The following is a 15621-nucleotide window of genomic DNA, read 5'->3' on the forward strand; positions in this document are numbered from 1 at the left end:
AGGAGGCTGCTTTCACACGCCGGTCTGCAGCTGGTACAGTGTGGGGAGAAACTAGTCTCCAAACCCAGGCTGTCCCAGCAACTGGAGAAAAATCCCTAGCACAACTCGGGGGGCTGTAGGCCTGTGCTAGCCAGATCCGCTGTGTTTTTTAGGGGCTGCTTCCAAAAACGTTTTTTGTGTTTTGTTGCTTAAAGCACAGATGAAGGAGATGACCGACAACTACAGTGCAGCTTTAGCCATCGTGTCTTCCCCTTCCATGTTATCAACAAGGGGACAAAGCTCAGATCAAAGGTGTGTATGTAAAGTATTTGGGGTATATTTATGCCTCAATATGATTAAATTAATGGAACTTTAAAATACTTTATAGTAGTTGGACTCAAACCAGGATCAGCTCTCGTTTTTACACTTGGGAGTGCAGGTATCTAAAATGGAGTCAATGAACTTTCCCTGGTACTGTTCAGAAGGCATTATGGACCCATTTATTTTCCTTTCCCTCCCCCCATTATTTGATAGTTCTTTTAGGAGTTGTGAGTTTTACTTGGTTCCTTTTGATCAGAAGGAAAAGGTACTGTAGGAACTGAGACGCTGTGGTGACTCTGGCTTTGAACTCACCAGGTCTAAAAGCCTGCAAGAACATTTTCTCTTTCAGCTTCCTCACCGGCTCAAGGAGCTGCCTGATGAAGGGCTGTGTAAAATTGTCCTGAAGGACACCTGGAACTCACAATGGAATTGAGAGATATATATATATATATATGTATATTTAGTTCAATAATATTAAAATTTAAATGTTAGACTTTAGAGTAGATTTAGAAAAAATAAATTCAAGACATTAAATCCCTTTTGTTAAAAAAAAAAGGTATTTTATTTTCCATTCGCTTGGGCTTGCTGGCATCCCGAGCTCCTGCAAATGCTGCAGCTCCATCTCGTGGCACTGCAGCCACTTGTCAGCGTGGAGGCGAATCTTTCAGAAATGCTAACGAAGAAAAGCATTAGGACTTAAATTCTGTATTTTCAGTAAAATTCTTTGGATTTCCTTTCGGTTATCACAGCAAGAGTCTACTCTAGCTCTATTTGGAATGAAACAACATTTAAATTACACTAGTTCGGAGAGATTAGCGTATGAAAGTCCATCCAGTCTGTTTCTCTTCAGTATTTTTCTTGCCTGAATAATCACGGATTCGTAGATTTATTCCTATTTCAATGAAAGAAGAGTGTATGTTTAAAACTATGTATGTACATACAACCGTGTGGTACTTGGCAAAGTAGCTTTGATCCAAATTCCTTAAAAGTCTTGGCAAACGTTTATTAAGCATCACAACGTTCAAATTTGTTTGCTTTATCCACTCATCAATCCATCTGTCCATCCACCTATCCATTGTGTATAGAGATTGTGCACGTTTATGTAGACAGTAGACCTTATTCAGCTCTCAATTACATTATAACTTCTTTTATTTCAGTATAGTTACTCTCAGCTCTCACTGATCTGACATGAAAATCAGTGCCTTGTGTATCTGTATGTGGAGCAAATATATACTTACAAAGCGTGATGAACATATGTTGTAATGTGATCTTAATGTAAATAGGTTGGTTCTTTGGGGTTCTCACCTCATCCAGATGGGAATTGACATTCCGTATTTTACACCATTACAACTGTGTTTAGTTTTTCAACACATCTCGCTCCTCCTTTGATCTCATCAAAAAATAAACATTCTTGATTTGATTTGCTCAGCTGCTGTCTGAGCCACAAACCCAAGATTTCATCCTGTGTCCTGAACTCGGCTCCCATGCTGCTTGTACAAATCTGTTGAATTCAGTAAATGTACTTAGCCTTATTAAGATTCAGGAAAGCAAATATTATCCTCCAGTGATGCAGCAGATAACAGGAGTTAATAACAAGTATGTGATAAAGATCACAGGATTCCCTGTAAACAAGATGCAGCATTGCACTGAGAGCATCTTGTCTGCATATGTTTCATAAGTAACTAGGCATCCTCATGGGCTTCTTTAGTTATTTTAGAAAGCTGTGTAAACAGTATTATCTACTTAATGCCCCAAATGATATAATAATTGATATGGAAATGGGGCAAAGCTCAATAGATCATAATACAACTCTCCATGGACTCTTGGAAATGATCTGCCCAGATTTTATTTAAATTTTCTTCTGGCTTGCATGTATGCAGCCTCTGGTTTGTTAGACATGCTAGGCAGATGTTGGTTGAACAATATCCTCTTTTTTGACTGGTTTTTTTTTCTGGGAAAAAAAAGTGGATTTATACTTGGATTGTTATCTGTTGTAGGTATAATTCAGAGTTGTGAATGACCATATGAAGGGTAGGATCATACTGAAAATCTCTGATGCATTGTGTGCTGTTGAGAAAAGTGGATTGCTGGCATATATGGTACTCTAGAGGTTGCATGATTCTTCTTGGTCAGACTACAAAAGCAGTGGAAAGGAATAGCAGAGTTCCAAGAAATGCTTAAAATTGGAAAAAATGTTCCTTCTTGTGGAAAATGATATTGAAGCCTGGAGATTTTTGTATATTCTAAAAATCTCTTATGCAAGACTTTCTGCTTTGTTATTTTTATAAAGTAGTGATTAAAATATTTTCCCTATTCAACCACTTATTAGTTCTTCAAATATAGTAATTATTCAGACATACTCAACTGCTTTCTCTTCCACAGAAATCACCTGCAGTTGTCTCAGGTGTATGATATCAGGCAAAAATGAAGCTGTGTTGCAGTTGTCCAAGCAACTGTGACATGTCACTTTTTTGCTAAGCTGTGATGCCAGTTGTGCTTAACTATTTCTCCAGACAGTTACTGTGGTCTCCAGACCACTGGATTAGACTTATTTGTACCACAATTCCCCCGGTTGTAAAATGTGGCAAATGATACATTGGAATGTACTGCTAAAATAAAAGTAAAACATAGCTTTATAGAAGAGGGCAAAGATATACTAGTGTTCAAAAGAAATCTGAGATTTGATTAGACTTGACCAAGGTCACTCAGTGAGCTTGGGTCTCCAGACATTGTCTGTTGACTCCAGCTGCCTTCCAGCTATGGAGACGGGCTGACGAATGTTAATAATGCAAATGGGACAAATGCCACCAACTGCTCATTTCCATTTATTTTATTAAACAAACAAACAAAAAATTGTAAAAAGCACACATTGTTTTGGGAGACAGGAAATAGATGAAGTGGATTTATTTACAAAACAGGCTTTTATCACTTAAATATTGCACAGCAATGAAGAGTGGATGTAAAATGGCTGTCTGCAAGCAGGAACCACCTGCTCACCTAATTTATGTTCCGTTCTTGCCTATGTGGTAGTGCCAGAGTTTTCCTTTTTCCAAAGTATCTTCACTGATGCAGTGCTGTTCACTTGTGCTGGGCTGGCACCTGGAGAGGTGGATGAGTACTCTGGGGACAGCACACGAGGTCCTTGTTGAGTGCACAAGGATTTTAGTCATGAGCAGCAATGCCATTACCTTTTACTTTAGTAACATCTAACTATTGAATACTCACTCTGCTGTGAAAATCAAGTGAAAAAAGAATATGCAGAAGTTGGCTTTTGAAATGCAAGGGAATGAAAGCAGAATTCTTTTGGCAGGTCCAACCAGTCTCAGAGTACACAGTTAAGGAATCAGAACTGGCCAGTTGCCTGTGGAGCTGATGAGCCAGCACGGTCTCACTACAGTTCAGTGCAATAAATAGATGATTTTGTAACTTCTCTAGTGTGTATCGAAAGTAACACCTGATTCTAAAATAGGACTGCATTAGTAAGAAATGATGCAATCACCAGTAAACACCCAGGTTTGGCAACTTACTGCCTCTAAGTTCTCTTCCATTTCAAGATATTGTCAAGAAATTAAATAGGCTTGTATAAATAAAAATTTATTCCCTCCAAATGCACGTTTCTAAGTTAAATGTTGGAGTTAACTTATCTGGTCAAGTTTCACAGCTTTTCTGTTCAGTAAGCACTGAAAAGCTGAATAAGGAAACTTTACTGGGGAAGTACTGGGTGAGGAACTAGGGGCATAGTGGTTAAGTCACTTGTGCAAAGTTCAGACCAGGTCTGTGGCAGAGCTCCAGGTGAAATCCCCGCCCTGTGGGTCCGCATTCGTGCCACCATCATACTGGCTTTCTCTTTCTGAGGATTTTCAATGTCATTTCTGAAGATAAATAAATCCTAAGGTCACAGGCTCTGCATTTGTAGGAAGGGAATACAATGATTTGCTTGGGTGAAGTGGAATTGTTGGGGTGTATTTTAATTTTGTTGTTTTCTAATAGCAATGAAATCACAAGCTGCTTTTATGAACACTGCACATGACCCTTTGATGTTCCATGCTGTAGGCTCTGTGGATCCATACGGGAAGTCTCAGTGCAGCAGAAATGAGGCAGGAGAGCTGTTCCTCCTGGGCAGCTCTGCAGACGTTGTGCCTGACTGGCTGCCACAGATGCGCCACTGAAGAAGTTCAGTGCGGGGAATTATCCCACAGACACATCGTTCTTTCCTCACACTGTTCCTGTATTTATTTAGTTCATTTCCCCCCATAATACAAGGAGACCGACCTCTGCCTTCTGGTGGATAGGAACAAAGTGACCTATTTGAGGACCATTTTGCTGACGTAACTCCACTAGTACATTGTATGGAAAAGCATTCTCAGAAGAAATTTGGGTTATACCAACAAAACAGTGGTTTGGTTTTTTTTGGCACTGTTTATTTTAGCACCTTTTGAATTATGTAAATTTTGCAAGTAGCACCTCCTCATGTTCCTGATGTGCGCCGCCATGCCTACAAAACCTGGTTAGCTTTGCATCAGTTAATGCTCCAGAAGTGGAACGTTACAGCAGTGCTACAAGTGAAGGTCAAGCGAGATCTCTCTGATGTGCCGCTTTCCTGGTACTTGTCCTTGCTAGACAGCGTGTCCTTATGGACCCCCTCACCTTGGGGTTGGCTGTGGGGTGAGGGTCTGTGGACACCATGAGGTACTTATGGACAGTCCCATGGGAACCTGAGGAAAACCCAAGGCAGCTGTGCCTATGACACTGTTCTTGGTGAGGGGAGGGAGCAAAAGGAGGGAAACTATTGTTCTGTCACCCCAAACCGCTGTGGAGATAAGCAGTGTGATGGCCATGCTTCCTTTTGGCCGTAACTCCAAGTCACCTGAGCGTGATGCAGACACCAGATGTGCTTTCTTCCGTGCCACTTTGTGGCTGATTCAGACATGATCCTCTAAGAAGGTGTTACCTTGGATCCATTTTAACTGTCCTGCAATAGGATATGTTGTGAGAAGATTAGTCCTTGTGTCTCCTAATTAATTACTCTTAATTCTCTTACTTTTGGTATAACTAGAAAAAAATAATAATTGTCAAATAACAAATAATCCACATATTTAAAGTTTAATGCCTAGCTGTTAATATCTTCTTAAAATATTAACTTTCCACCCTAGACGCTTCTATTGTTCTGTATTTTTTCTGAGCAATCCTTCTTGTTACAATGTTTTTTTGAGGTTCAGTGCATTTTCAATGAGCGGCTTCTTTTGTGTGTCTGGGAGGTAAGCTAATATCAGTATTCCTGTTTTATAGATGGTCATTGTGGTGCATATAGTATCTGCACCTGTAGTACAGGCCTGAAAGTACTCAGTGAACTATGTTCAGCGAAGAATAATGACCCACACTAGCATGACATGTTAATTACAATATTTATGATAATTTACTAGATTATTAAAATAAGTGTATGGGAGAGATTATAGATTTTAGGGAAATTACAGAAGCAGGTAAATAGAGACTTTTTCAGCTCCTAGCAAGCTTTCACAGGAGCATTAGGGCCAAGGCAAGCCTAGTATTTGTAATATTGCAGTGCCACCAAGATGACATTTGCATGGTACTCCAGGCTGTAAAACTAAGGCAACACCCAATTTATGTAAACCTCGGAGAGGCAACAGGGAATCACATGCTTAACACAGGCTGTCTGTAAACCATGTGTGTCTCAGCTTGATAAGCAGAATTAAATGCTAGCATTATATTAGCCAGATGTTCACCTCGACAGCACCCTTCTGTGATTCCTTTCCATGTGTATTCTGCATGTGGTATGAATTTTCTTCCCCGGTCAGAGCTGTACTTAAAGATCACCCCAAACAAGAATGTGCCTTCAATGCAAGTCATAAAACTGTATCAGCTACAAAAGGGAAATGAACCATATTCTCTCATTGCTGATGGAATGAGCGTTGCTTTTTGCTCCTACCAAAGTTGACTGTAAACCTTCCCCTCAGGTCCTCCCACCCTCAGCAGTTGACTTCAGTGGGCACAGGACCAGTCCCATCATTTGCAGAAACTGCGAGTGTTGTTTGACCAGGCTTCAGCTGGAAGAGTAAAGAACTACATTCAGTATTTGAAAATGTGTCCTTTAGATTGCATCGACTGAGAAAATATTTCCATTCTTGAAAGAAAATAGTTTCCACATGACAAGCAATGCCTCTGATTCTGCAGATTCATAAGTGCTTTATTCATTGTATTTTCCTATTCTGACTTTTCACACAAAATAGGCTATGTTCAAAACAGACAAACCATAAATGATTTTTCGTTGCAAATTTCTTTCCAAAAACCTTAATAAGCTTAGGTGCTCTTCATATATGTAAATACAATATTTTTGAAACATAAATGTTTATGTCCCTTTTGAACATGAAAGATATTTAATTTTTTTATAGTAATACAATATTATGTTAACCAAGCAGGTAATTTCCAGTTCTTCTTCTTTGAAGAGTCTGTGTGTGGGAAAAGGAGCTGACAGCTTTGCTTTCCAATGGAACCGTTCCTTGTGCTCATTGTACATACTCCCGAACTGCAAGTTCTTTCAGGGTAAAAACTCGTACGGGATCTTTTTTTGCCTTCCATTCTTCCAGTTTTTCTTGCAAAGACAGAAAGTCCTTGCCAAGTTCATAAGCCAAAGCGATCATTGTTTCCAACAGTGGAATGTAGTACCTGTGGCTGGTGTGCATGCGGAGGCGCGACAGAGCGTTTTCTCCGTATTCAAAGGCACTCGCTGGGTTTTCCAGGTCCTTGTGGCACACCACGATGGCACAGAGAGTAGGGACAACTGAGGCAGGGTTCCCTCTCATCAGCCTTTCCTGCAGACCAATGACCTCTAAGAGGATTTCCAAAGCTTTGGTGTATTGGCCACCCCGCAAACAACCGTATGCTTCCCGAAGCTCTGGCCTTGTTAAAAAGTCAATAAATTTTTTTGATCTTCGGATATACTTCATAGAATATAGAAGTCTCAGGTAGTCCTTGAAGGCTAATTTTCTCTCATTGATTATTTCTTCTGTGAAGTTCCCTGTTAGGGTTTTTTTGGGAAAGGTCACATCTTCCATTTCTTCACTGAACTCCTCCAGCAGATTTCTGTGCAGCTTCTCAAAATCTGAATAACGCCGCTCAATTACAGACTTGTTGCTGTCAAAACTCCCCGTTTGCAAAATGATGATTTTGTACATCTAAACACAATAAAACAGAAAAATAAGCATGAGAAGGATCATTCTAGCCCCAAGGCAGTCAGGTTTTGTCTGTTAGTGCTCTGAAAAGACTTTGTGCTTATATTTTCCACCAGCCAAAACCCTTCTGCACCAGTTTCATGTGCATAGCCTTGTACGGTCCTATGGCTTGTAGCAGTGCTGCTAAATTAGCTGCTGCCTGGGGTTATGGTGCATGCTCCACGTAGGTCTGATCTTTCAGATGTAAAGCCATCAAATTAATAATTCTCACCTCCTGCTGTTGGGTACTTTTGTCACCAGACTTAGCATTGACGTGTAAATAAGTTGTAGATGAAGAATGCATTAATGGATCCCATCCTGCACGGTGCCGAGAGTGGTGAACTACCAGCAGCCTGAAGTACAGCAGAATCACAAAGCATTTCTGTAGCTGTACTTTGTTTGTAATGGCCATAGCTGCTGTAATCAATCATCTTCAGGGAACTGAATGGATTTCCCAGACTTAATATTGAATGTAATCTATTTTACATTGGTCGTAATACTCTGAAATGTTGTTTGCATCAGATATTTCTAGCGGTTTGATAAAGTTATTAATGCTGTGAAAGAAGAGAGAGTATTTGGCAGTAATATTTGGTGTGTGGAAAAATAAGATGGAGCAAAGCCTTTTTTTCCCCTCTAAATCAGTGCCCTGTTATTCAAACTTACTTGGCATATAAATGATGCCAAAATTTATAACGTTTCTACAAAAATCTGCTGTTATCCAAAATCCTTCACTAACAGCAACACTGTCTCACATTACATTACTCAAGAGTATGTCTTCCTCAGCTCTTCACTAGCCTCAAGATGACTATACTAAATGTGATATTAGAAAAATAGCTGCAAAATAAAAGTGTGTTATGTGTTGTCCAAACAGATTCTCTTCTGGTCCTGATCCAAGCACAATGATGTTGAGGAAGGGCCAGATCCCTAATGTGCATAAACTAGTGGAGCTCCACCGAGGGCAGCTTATCCGTGCCGCTGCACACCAGCTCAGGACACGGACTGCTGACCTTGCTGCCTTTTGGACAATGACCACACTCACACTCAACTTCACCCTGTTCCCACCGAATTATACAGGAACTGGGGCAGTTCTGCACATGCCAGTTGTTTGCTGCTGCTGAAGGGTGCAAGCCAGTGTTAGCACTAGTGTCTCTCTGATTCTCTTCCTTGTTTTTCCTTAAAGATAAATTCTCTCTTTTAATCTTCATAAATGATCTTTACAGGTGCTCCTTGGAAGCTTTCTAAATTGGAACTGTCTTCTCTGATCTCTTTTCATTTGTAAGCGCTGTGACATTTTCCTATACTTTGTCCTGCTCCCTGCTGAAAAGTGTATTTGTCAGATGCATATCCAAAAAATCATAAGAACAATTTTTTAAGCTATCATTTTATCAAGTGCAGCTAAGTGAATAATTTACAAGTACTTGTTTTTTTTTATTTGTGAAGTGTGCATGAAAATGTGAAGAAATGCCATTTAATTAGACTGTCATTCAAAGCAGTTCAATTTTGTTGTAATGTAAATTTTTTTGCCTAGGCACATAACTTGTGACTAAGTTTGACTACTTACACGTACACTGAATGATACTCTTGTTCTCATACAGTTATACTAAAATAATTTTAAACTATTTGACAAACTGGATAGTATTTTGTGTATCAGCCACACTCCTATGTCTTAGCATTTTTTTATCTATGGATCTCAGAGGTTGTTGCAAACAAGAAAAACATCCCTCTCTGAATTTCACAGGACTACTGAAAGAGACTTGCTCTAGATTAGTCCTCCTGAAGGCCAGGAGCAGAATCAGAAATAAAACCAAAGTCTCAGTACTGTGAGTAAAGATTCCATAATCCAACCCATTCTGTTGTTCCTATCCCTCATACTGCTGTTTCACCTTAAAAATGTGACAGAAAGATGCCATCTAATGGAGCTCTAGGTAGAGAAGGGGAACTGTCCAAGCGATATAGCTGGAAGATGTCTTAGACTTTGTCAAGATCAAAGAATTTTGCACTTATGCTAACACAAATCTCCAGTGTGGAAGTTACACAAATGAAATGCAATGCAGCTGCTACAGCGGGGTAGCTCAGTGGAAGTGGAACTCTATTGATATTTTTATATTTGTGTGAATTTCCTTCGTGTTGACGAGCCTCTGGGTGTTAAGGATACTCAAGCTAATAATTTACTTGCTATCACTTTTCCCATGCTGTAGATTTTGTGAACCAATCGTTATAGGTTTTTTAGGGGCACATTCCACTGGCTATGCCCATGTGAGAACAGGTTCTACTTGGTATGATCATGACTCGCAAAACTTGGCCCTCGGTAAGGCTTTCATGTAGTGAGGCATGCTGTGTGCTGCGCAGACCCCTGTAGAGTGAATAAAAGTTAATGATTGTCTTACGTATTTATTTCTTAGCTTACCACGTATTTAGATAAGTGGTGCTCTACAATTCTGGTTGATGGGATTTCAAAAAGTAGTTTGACTTGTCTGCACTGGCGTTTTTCATTCCTCCAATATTCCTGAAGCTCCTTAGTTGTCATCGAAGAGTTGGGACTTAGGGATGCACTAGAATCTAAAAACAATGCATTTAGTATTTCAGATTGGAACCTTTGCATTTGGAAGGAAAACTCGTATGAATTTATTGTGAAAGGAGAGCCTAGAATGTCTGTTTCTGTAACAGCAAGACTAATAAAAGAAGTGATTTCACTGCTAATAAAGACAGGCCCAAATTCTTTGATGAAAGCTATTGTGGTCTGAAATTATGAAAGACACCAAATTGGCTGCGGAATACAAAGTTACAGAAAAAATTCTGACAAGAAGTACTGTATGTCTAGGTTGTAACCTTGGGCACGGTCTGAGCAGGAGGTATGCTTCACCATCCCAGAAGCAGCCCTAAGAAACACTGAGTCCATCCACTGAACTAGATGGTTTTCCAGGCTGCTTTGTTGCTGAAAGGAGGGGATAGAACAATGCACCTGCAAATTCAGACATACATTCAAATACCAACCCTATTTAAATATTGGCTTTGTGCACTAACAGGTGAAAGACATTAATATTCGTAAAGGAGAAACTGAACTGAACAGCTCAGCCGAAAGAGGGATTCTCATACCCTCTTTTTCTGTTGTAGCTGAACTGATGCCACAGTTCAGCAACAAATATTTTTATATACCTTCCTGCCTTCCTCTCCCTCTCCCCCCACAGTCACATGCACACAAACATATATACATATGCATATATAAAAATGTAGGACAGCTGGTTGAAGAGTTTGCTTACAGGGGAATTTGACATAGCTTTTCAAAAGGGTGATTTCTCTATTTTTGAAACCTACAGACAACAGTTTTCATCAGGTGGCATGTGGGCTAGCAAAGTGGGTCAAAGAAATGGAATATTTTGTATTTCAGCGGGCACACCAGTCCCAGTTTACTACCAATAATGTCTGTGTCAGTGCAGCCAGCTGGAGTCAGTCTGCAATGCACCTGATGTTCTGATGGTGGAGGTGAATGACCGCAAAAGAAGAGAGCAGCTTGATGTAGCGGTAGAACTGTAAAGGCACCTCAGTACTCTTTCAGTGGCCATGCCTTTACATGGTCTTAATAATTTGGCTATACAGTTTCAATTATCAAGGCCTTTGGGGTTTGGTTCAATCTCTACGAAGCATATTTTTCCTAAGAGAAGTCCTGTTTATGACATCTTTGCAGGCAGAAAATCTTGATAAAATTAAATAGATTTTGAATTATATATAACATTTTATTTACTAACAGATGACAGCAACCTTAGGCATAGTAAAAGTTCAATGCTGCCACTTCACAAGGCATGTGAGAGACTACTGCTTAAGAATAGCTGCAATCTAGCTCTGGGTGTCCAAGAAGCTCGGGTTTTGTGATATGCAGAAAGCGCACTCTGAGACAGGCCATCTGGTGATCACTGTCTGGGTCCTTGGTCTATAAATTGAATCTGAAATACATTTTAGGTGCGAGGGATTTAAAAGGAAAACTCTGTGTGTGTATATACACACCAGGATGTCCATCTGTTTCATTATTGCTATATTATTACTCTGAGTATAATCAAGGCTTATTTTCAGTGGAGTATAGCAGTGTAAATCTGGAATTCTGCTGAAATAAAGAAACCAAAGTTTTTTATATAAAATATTAATGGCATTATTGTTCATACATGAACAATAAAATAAAAGGATAGCATCAACCTTGTAGGTCATCTTTTTCTGGGTTTTCTTTTCCCACTTGAGATGAAATTTCAGCTTTGGGTTGATTTTGTTCTTCATCAGATGGATGTGTAGAAAATGTAGTAATCCTGCTCACAGCTTCCAGCAGCTCCTTTTCTGCTGTGCAGTCTTGGTCCATTGGAAGCTTTCACTGAAAGATAACAAAAAGTATGACATTTCTTAGTAGCATGTCTTTAGAGGATCCAGTCTCGTTAACTCACTGGTTAACTCCATGAGGACAGATTTTTTTATCCCTGTATTTTGCCCTCAAGCTTGCAAGTATGAATTCAGATGAACCAAAATCTTGGAGATAATTAGTTTAACTAGCAGCCTGGCTCTCTTACACTGCTAGAATTTACTGTTCTCGAGACTCCAAAACTTGCCATCTGTTCTTAATGACAACCTATAGGACAAAATAGGGTGATATCTAAAATAGTATAATACTTTTGTCATATTTCAGTCTCAAGTTCTGTCCAGAGACTTGTCTTTATACTGTGAGAACAAAACAACTCAATCTGACAATGGCTAGGTAGAAGAACTGGCTTTTCTAATTGTTATACAGAAGCATTCTGCCTTTATGTGTCATTTTAACTTAATGTATTTGCTTGTAATAGATCTGTATGCCTGTTCTGCTAGGACTGCTGTTTTACCACTTACTGGTAAACACAATATACCCCTACTCCATAGACCAGATTGGCCATTCTGCTGCATAAATGTCCCCAACAAGATTTATTTTTTTTTTTAAAAAACCCTACCTGTTGCACCTTTGTGCTATACTACCAGTTGAGAAAGTTCTAGCAGCATTCTAATAACTTTGTGAGGGTGCTGTGTTCTCTTAGTTAGAGAGAAGTCATGCTCGCAATTCAGCCAATGGAAAAAAATCAAATAACATAAAAAACTACTTTAAAAAAAACAAGTCTCCCGGCTACAAATGTAAAAATAGTGCCCAAGCAGTGGTTATTAGGTAATGCGAAGGTTCAGGACAGGGATGTTACTACATAGCGTTTTGCCTGCACTTGTCTACCACGCAGTTATGCAATGCTGGACACAGAGGTGAGGAAACTCCTGCAGCAGACCTTCGGATTTCTGGCAAACTGCAAGGCTATAAAAAGAAAAGCACTTACTGTCCCCACTGGAAATAATGGAAGCACAAACCACTTTCCTCTAACAGAAACCTTTCCATTGCCTGGCTTGGATAAGCAAGAACATACATGTTGTCAGCCTCCTTTACAAAAACATCGTGCAGCCCTTATTTTGGAATTTAGAGTAGGAGGTGAAAGTTTTCACTGTTCTTCTAGTCCTCCTTAAGATCTGCTTTTTGAACACGAAGAGTAGCCACCTCCTCCTTGTCTAACTGCTCAGTCTTTTGAAAATCATGACTGTTTATCCCCAAGAGCATGAACTTGCAAATATTTGTTTTTAACATCATCTCAAATATACTAGAATAAATGAGGAATCTGAAAATGGCTCAACAAATTGAAATTTTTTCTTGGTTGTGAGTTGCTATAACCTTATAAGCAAAATTTTATTTATATTCGAGAGATATATATATCTTTATGTATAACTTTATCTACAGAAAATGCATATATCTGTGTCTGCATATACATATATATATAAAAAATACCACTTTAAAACACGATTTAATAGAGAAACACAACGCACTTGTAAACAGAAGAAAGCAGAAGTGAATGTTACAATATACGAGTCTTCTGCCTTTAAAACTGCCTGTACTTCATATAGTTTCATTTTCACAGCTAAGAATCCTTGTAAGCTCTTTTAATTAAGCTACCATTTAATTTTACATTTAAAAAACCCCAGAACAATACAGAAAGCTGTAACAAACGACACAATTTCATTTTGAACACGCTCATCCTGTTCCATTTCAGGGCCAGTGCCACTCCAGCTGCTTCACTGAGGTGCAGGTAATGCTGCAAACCAAAGTTTTGCAGGGTACTCACCTGGAAACTGCTGGAGAGCTTTTAGTTGTGGTGCATGTGCGGTCTGTACAAAGTCATGAACTGCCTGCTTCGCATTTTCAAAACATGGAAAAAGAGCTCTGTTTTCTTCTAACAGGCCCACTCTGTGTCTTACAAAACGGAAGGAGGAAGCCTTGATCAAATCGGACTTCCTCCTGCAGTTGGCTTGCTGCATCGGTGCTGACTGATTGCGCGCCAAATTTCCTATCTGCCCCGAGCAGCCCCTGCGTGAGGCACGGCCTCTTGTGCGCAGCGAGGGCAGGTTTGCACGTCCGAGTGGCAGGATGACACATGCAAACATGAAGTCTGGCAGAGGAAGGAGGCCCACAGGAAATGCCATTACAAAATAAATGAGAGATTAATAAATAATAAATAATATAAATAAAAGAGAGATTAGGAAAAAAGAGCCAAATATGTAAATTTACTCAACGTGGGAAAATATGCTCTTGGGACATCTTTAAAATACAGACTTAACATCCAGTTCAGGAAAGAAAATGCAGATGGTACCACCATAAATACCCTCACTCTATGTAAACTCACACTTCTGACACAAATCTCGATTCCGCACAGTGCTTAAACATATGATTAATTTCAAATATCTGCTTAATTAAAGTTCAAAAAGAAGAATTATCATATCTGACATGACTACTAAACTTGAAATGGGCTTATGTGTGTGCCTAAAATTAATCCTGTGCTTAAATCCTTTGTTGAGCTGAGGACAAAGTGAAGAAGAATGGTGCATTAATCCACGTGTCCTTTGGCCCAGATGCTTCCTTTTGCAGTTCACTTCACTTTGGAAATTTGCTTTAAAGCATTAGGATAGCTATTTCTGGGGTAAATAATGTGGACGCTATCTTTGTTTAGTAATGTAAGTTTCCCCATTGCCAAAGTTCGCTCACTGAAAGCCCAAGTGATTTTAATGCAGCACAAATGTGGGAGCAAACATCCAAAGGCCCACATTGATCCTGGCCCACACATTCCTTTAGAACAAACAATTTAAAATAATGTAAAACTGGGGCCATAAACTGGCAATGCCTCTCTTCAGCTTTATTTGCAACGTAAGACAATGCCAACTTTAACTTGGACTCAGTCTAAATGTAGAAAGTTTGCCAAAAGAGCTGACAGAATGATGAAAAGTCACTCGCAGGCAGCTCCAGCCATCCTGGCAAAAGCACTGGTGTAGATGCCGTTGGTACTGGCAGAGTCCTTTAGCCAGTTTAGCATGTTCCATGTGTAAAGTGATTTAAGTTACACCAGAAAAAGGAGCTGTGCTTGCCAGTACAGCTCTGAGGTGTAGCTGTACCAGCCAACCCTTTTAAGTGCAGACAAAGCCTGGGTTCCTGGCCCAAGTCTCCATCCTTTAAAGTTAGATTTATGGGTTCGCTTACAATTGTGAGCAAAAACCAAGGGGGATTTCAGCACATTTCACTCACACTGACAGTTCACAGATGTATCTAAGCTTTGAATTCTGAGTCTGTTAATTTATGTGTTGCCAAAAAGCAATGTATCATTTTGTGATACTTAGTACTATTGTCCTGTTCTTGATAAAGCTAAAAGAGGAAAGTACGTTTTTCAGTATATTAAGTATGACATCTATGTTCAATTTATCACAGTCAGTCAGTCCTAGTCAAATTAACCTGGATGATTACAGAAAAGTAAAATCTGTTACTATCTGTGTGGCTGACTGATATGAAATAACTTACCAATCGGGCGTGTTCTGCAGGAATTCTGCCTGCCACTGCAGAGCCAGCTGTTTTGGTCACAGCCAGCTCCTGAGCGGGTTCCTTGTGCTCAGGAGCTGTGACATCCTCAGCAGGTTTAGCAGCCTGCTCCCCCTCATCCTGCTCCCATCGGCTCAGGTTTGGTCCAGGCAGCGCCTGCCCCTTCACCGGGACCCAGCGTTGTTAGTC

General features: G+C 39.8%; 1 protein-coding gene across 2 annotated transcripts; it reads right to left on the minus strand.

Moving 5' to 3' along the window:
- Window positions 1-6776: 6776 nt before the first annotated feature.
- On the minus strand, window positions 6777-13616 carry LOC104540300 (sorting nexin-20-like). 2 transcript variants are annotated; one of them, XM_010184074.1, is made up of 4 exons: window positions 13601-13616; window positions 11718-11864; window positions 9937-10088; window positions 6777-7493 (listed from the first exon to the last, which is right to left on the minus strand). In XM_010184074.1, the coding sequence occupies exons 1-4, from the start codon at window positions 13614-13616 to the stop codon at window positions 6825-6827; spliced, it is 984 nt and encodes a 327-aa protein (XP_010182376.1). In that variant the 3' UTR covers window positions 6777-6824. The 2 variants fall into 2 exon arrangements, with proteins under 2 accessions (XP_010182376.1, XP_010182384.1); XM_010184082.1 differs by lacking the exon at window positions 13601-13616 and having other exon boundaries at window positions 11718-11874.
- Window positions 13617-15621: the final 2005 nt, after the last annotated feature.

Source organism: Mesitornis unicolor, unplaced genomic scaffold, assembly GCF_000695765.1.
Source record: "Mesitornis unicolor isolate BGI_N332 unplaced genomic scaffold, ASM69576v1 scaffold52000, whole genome shotgun sequence".
NCBI lineage: Eukaryota > Metazoa > Chordata > Aves > Mesitornithiformes > Mesitornithidae > Mesitornis > Mesitornis unicolor.

Bases quoted from the DNA above. Each gene is read 5' to 3' on its own strand.
- LOC104540300 (XM_010184074.1), bottom strand. The intron at 10,089-11,717 runs GTTGATGCTATC...CATTGTTTTTAG, and splicing joins AGAAAAAGATGACCTACAAG to ATTCTAGTGCATCCCTAAGT. The intron at 7,494-9,936 runs GTAAGCTAAGAA...TATTGTGTTTAG, and splicing joins ACCACTTATCTAAATACGTG to ATGTACAAAATCATCATTTT.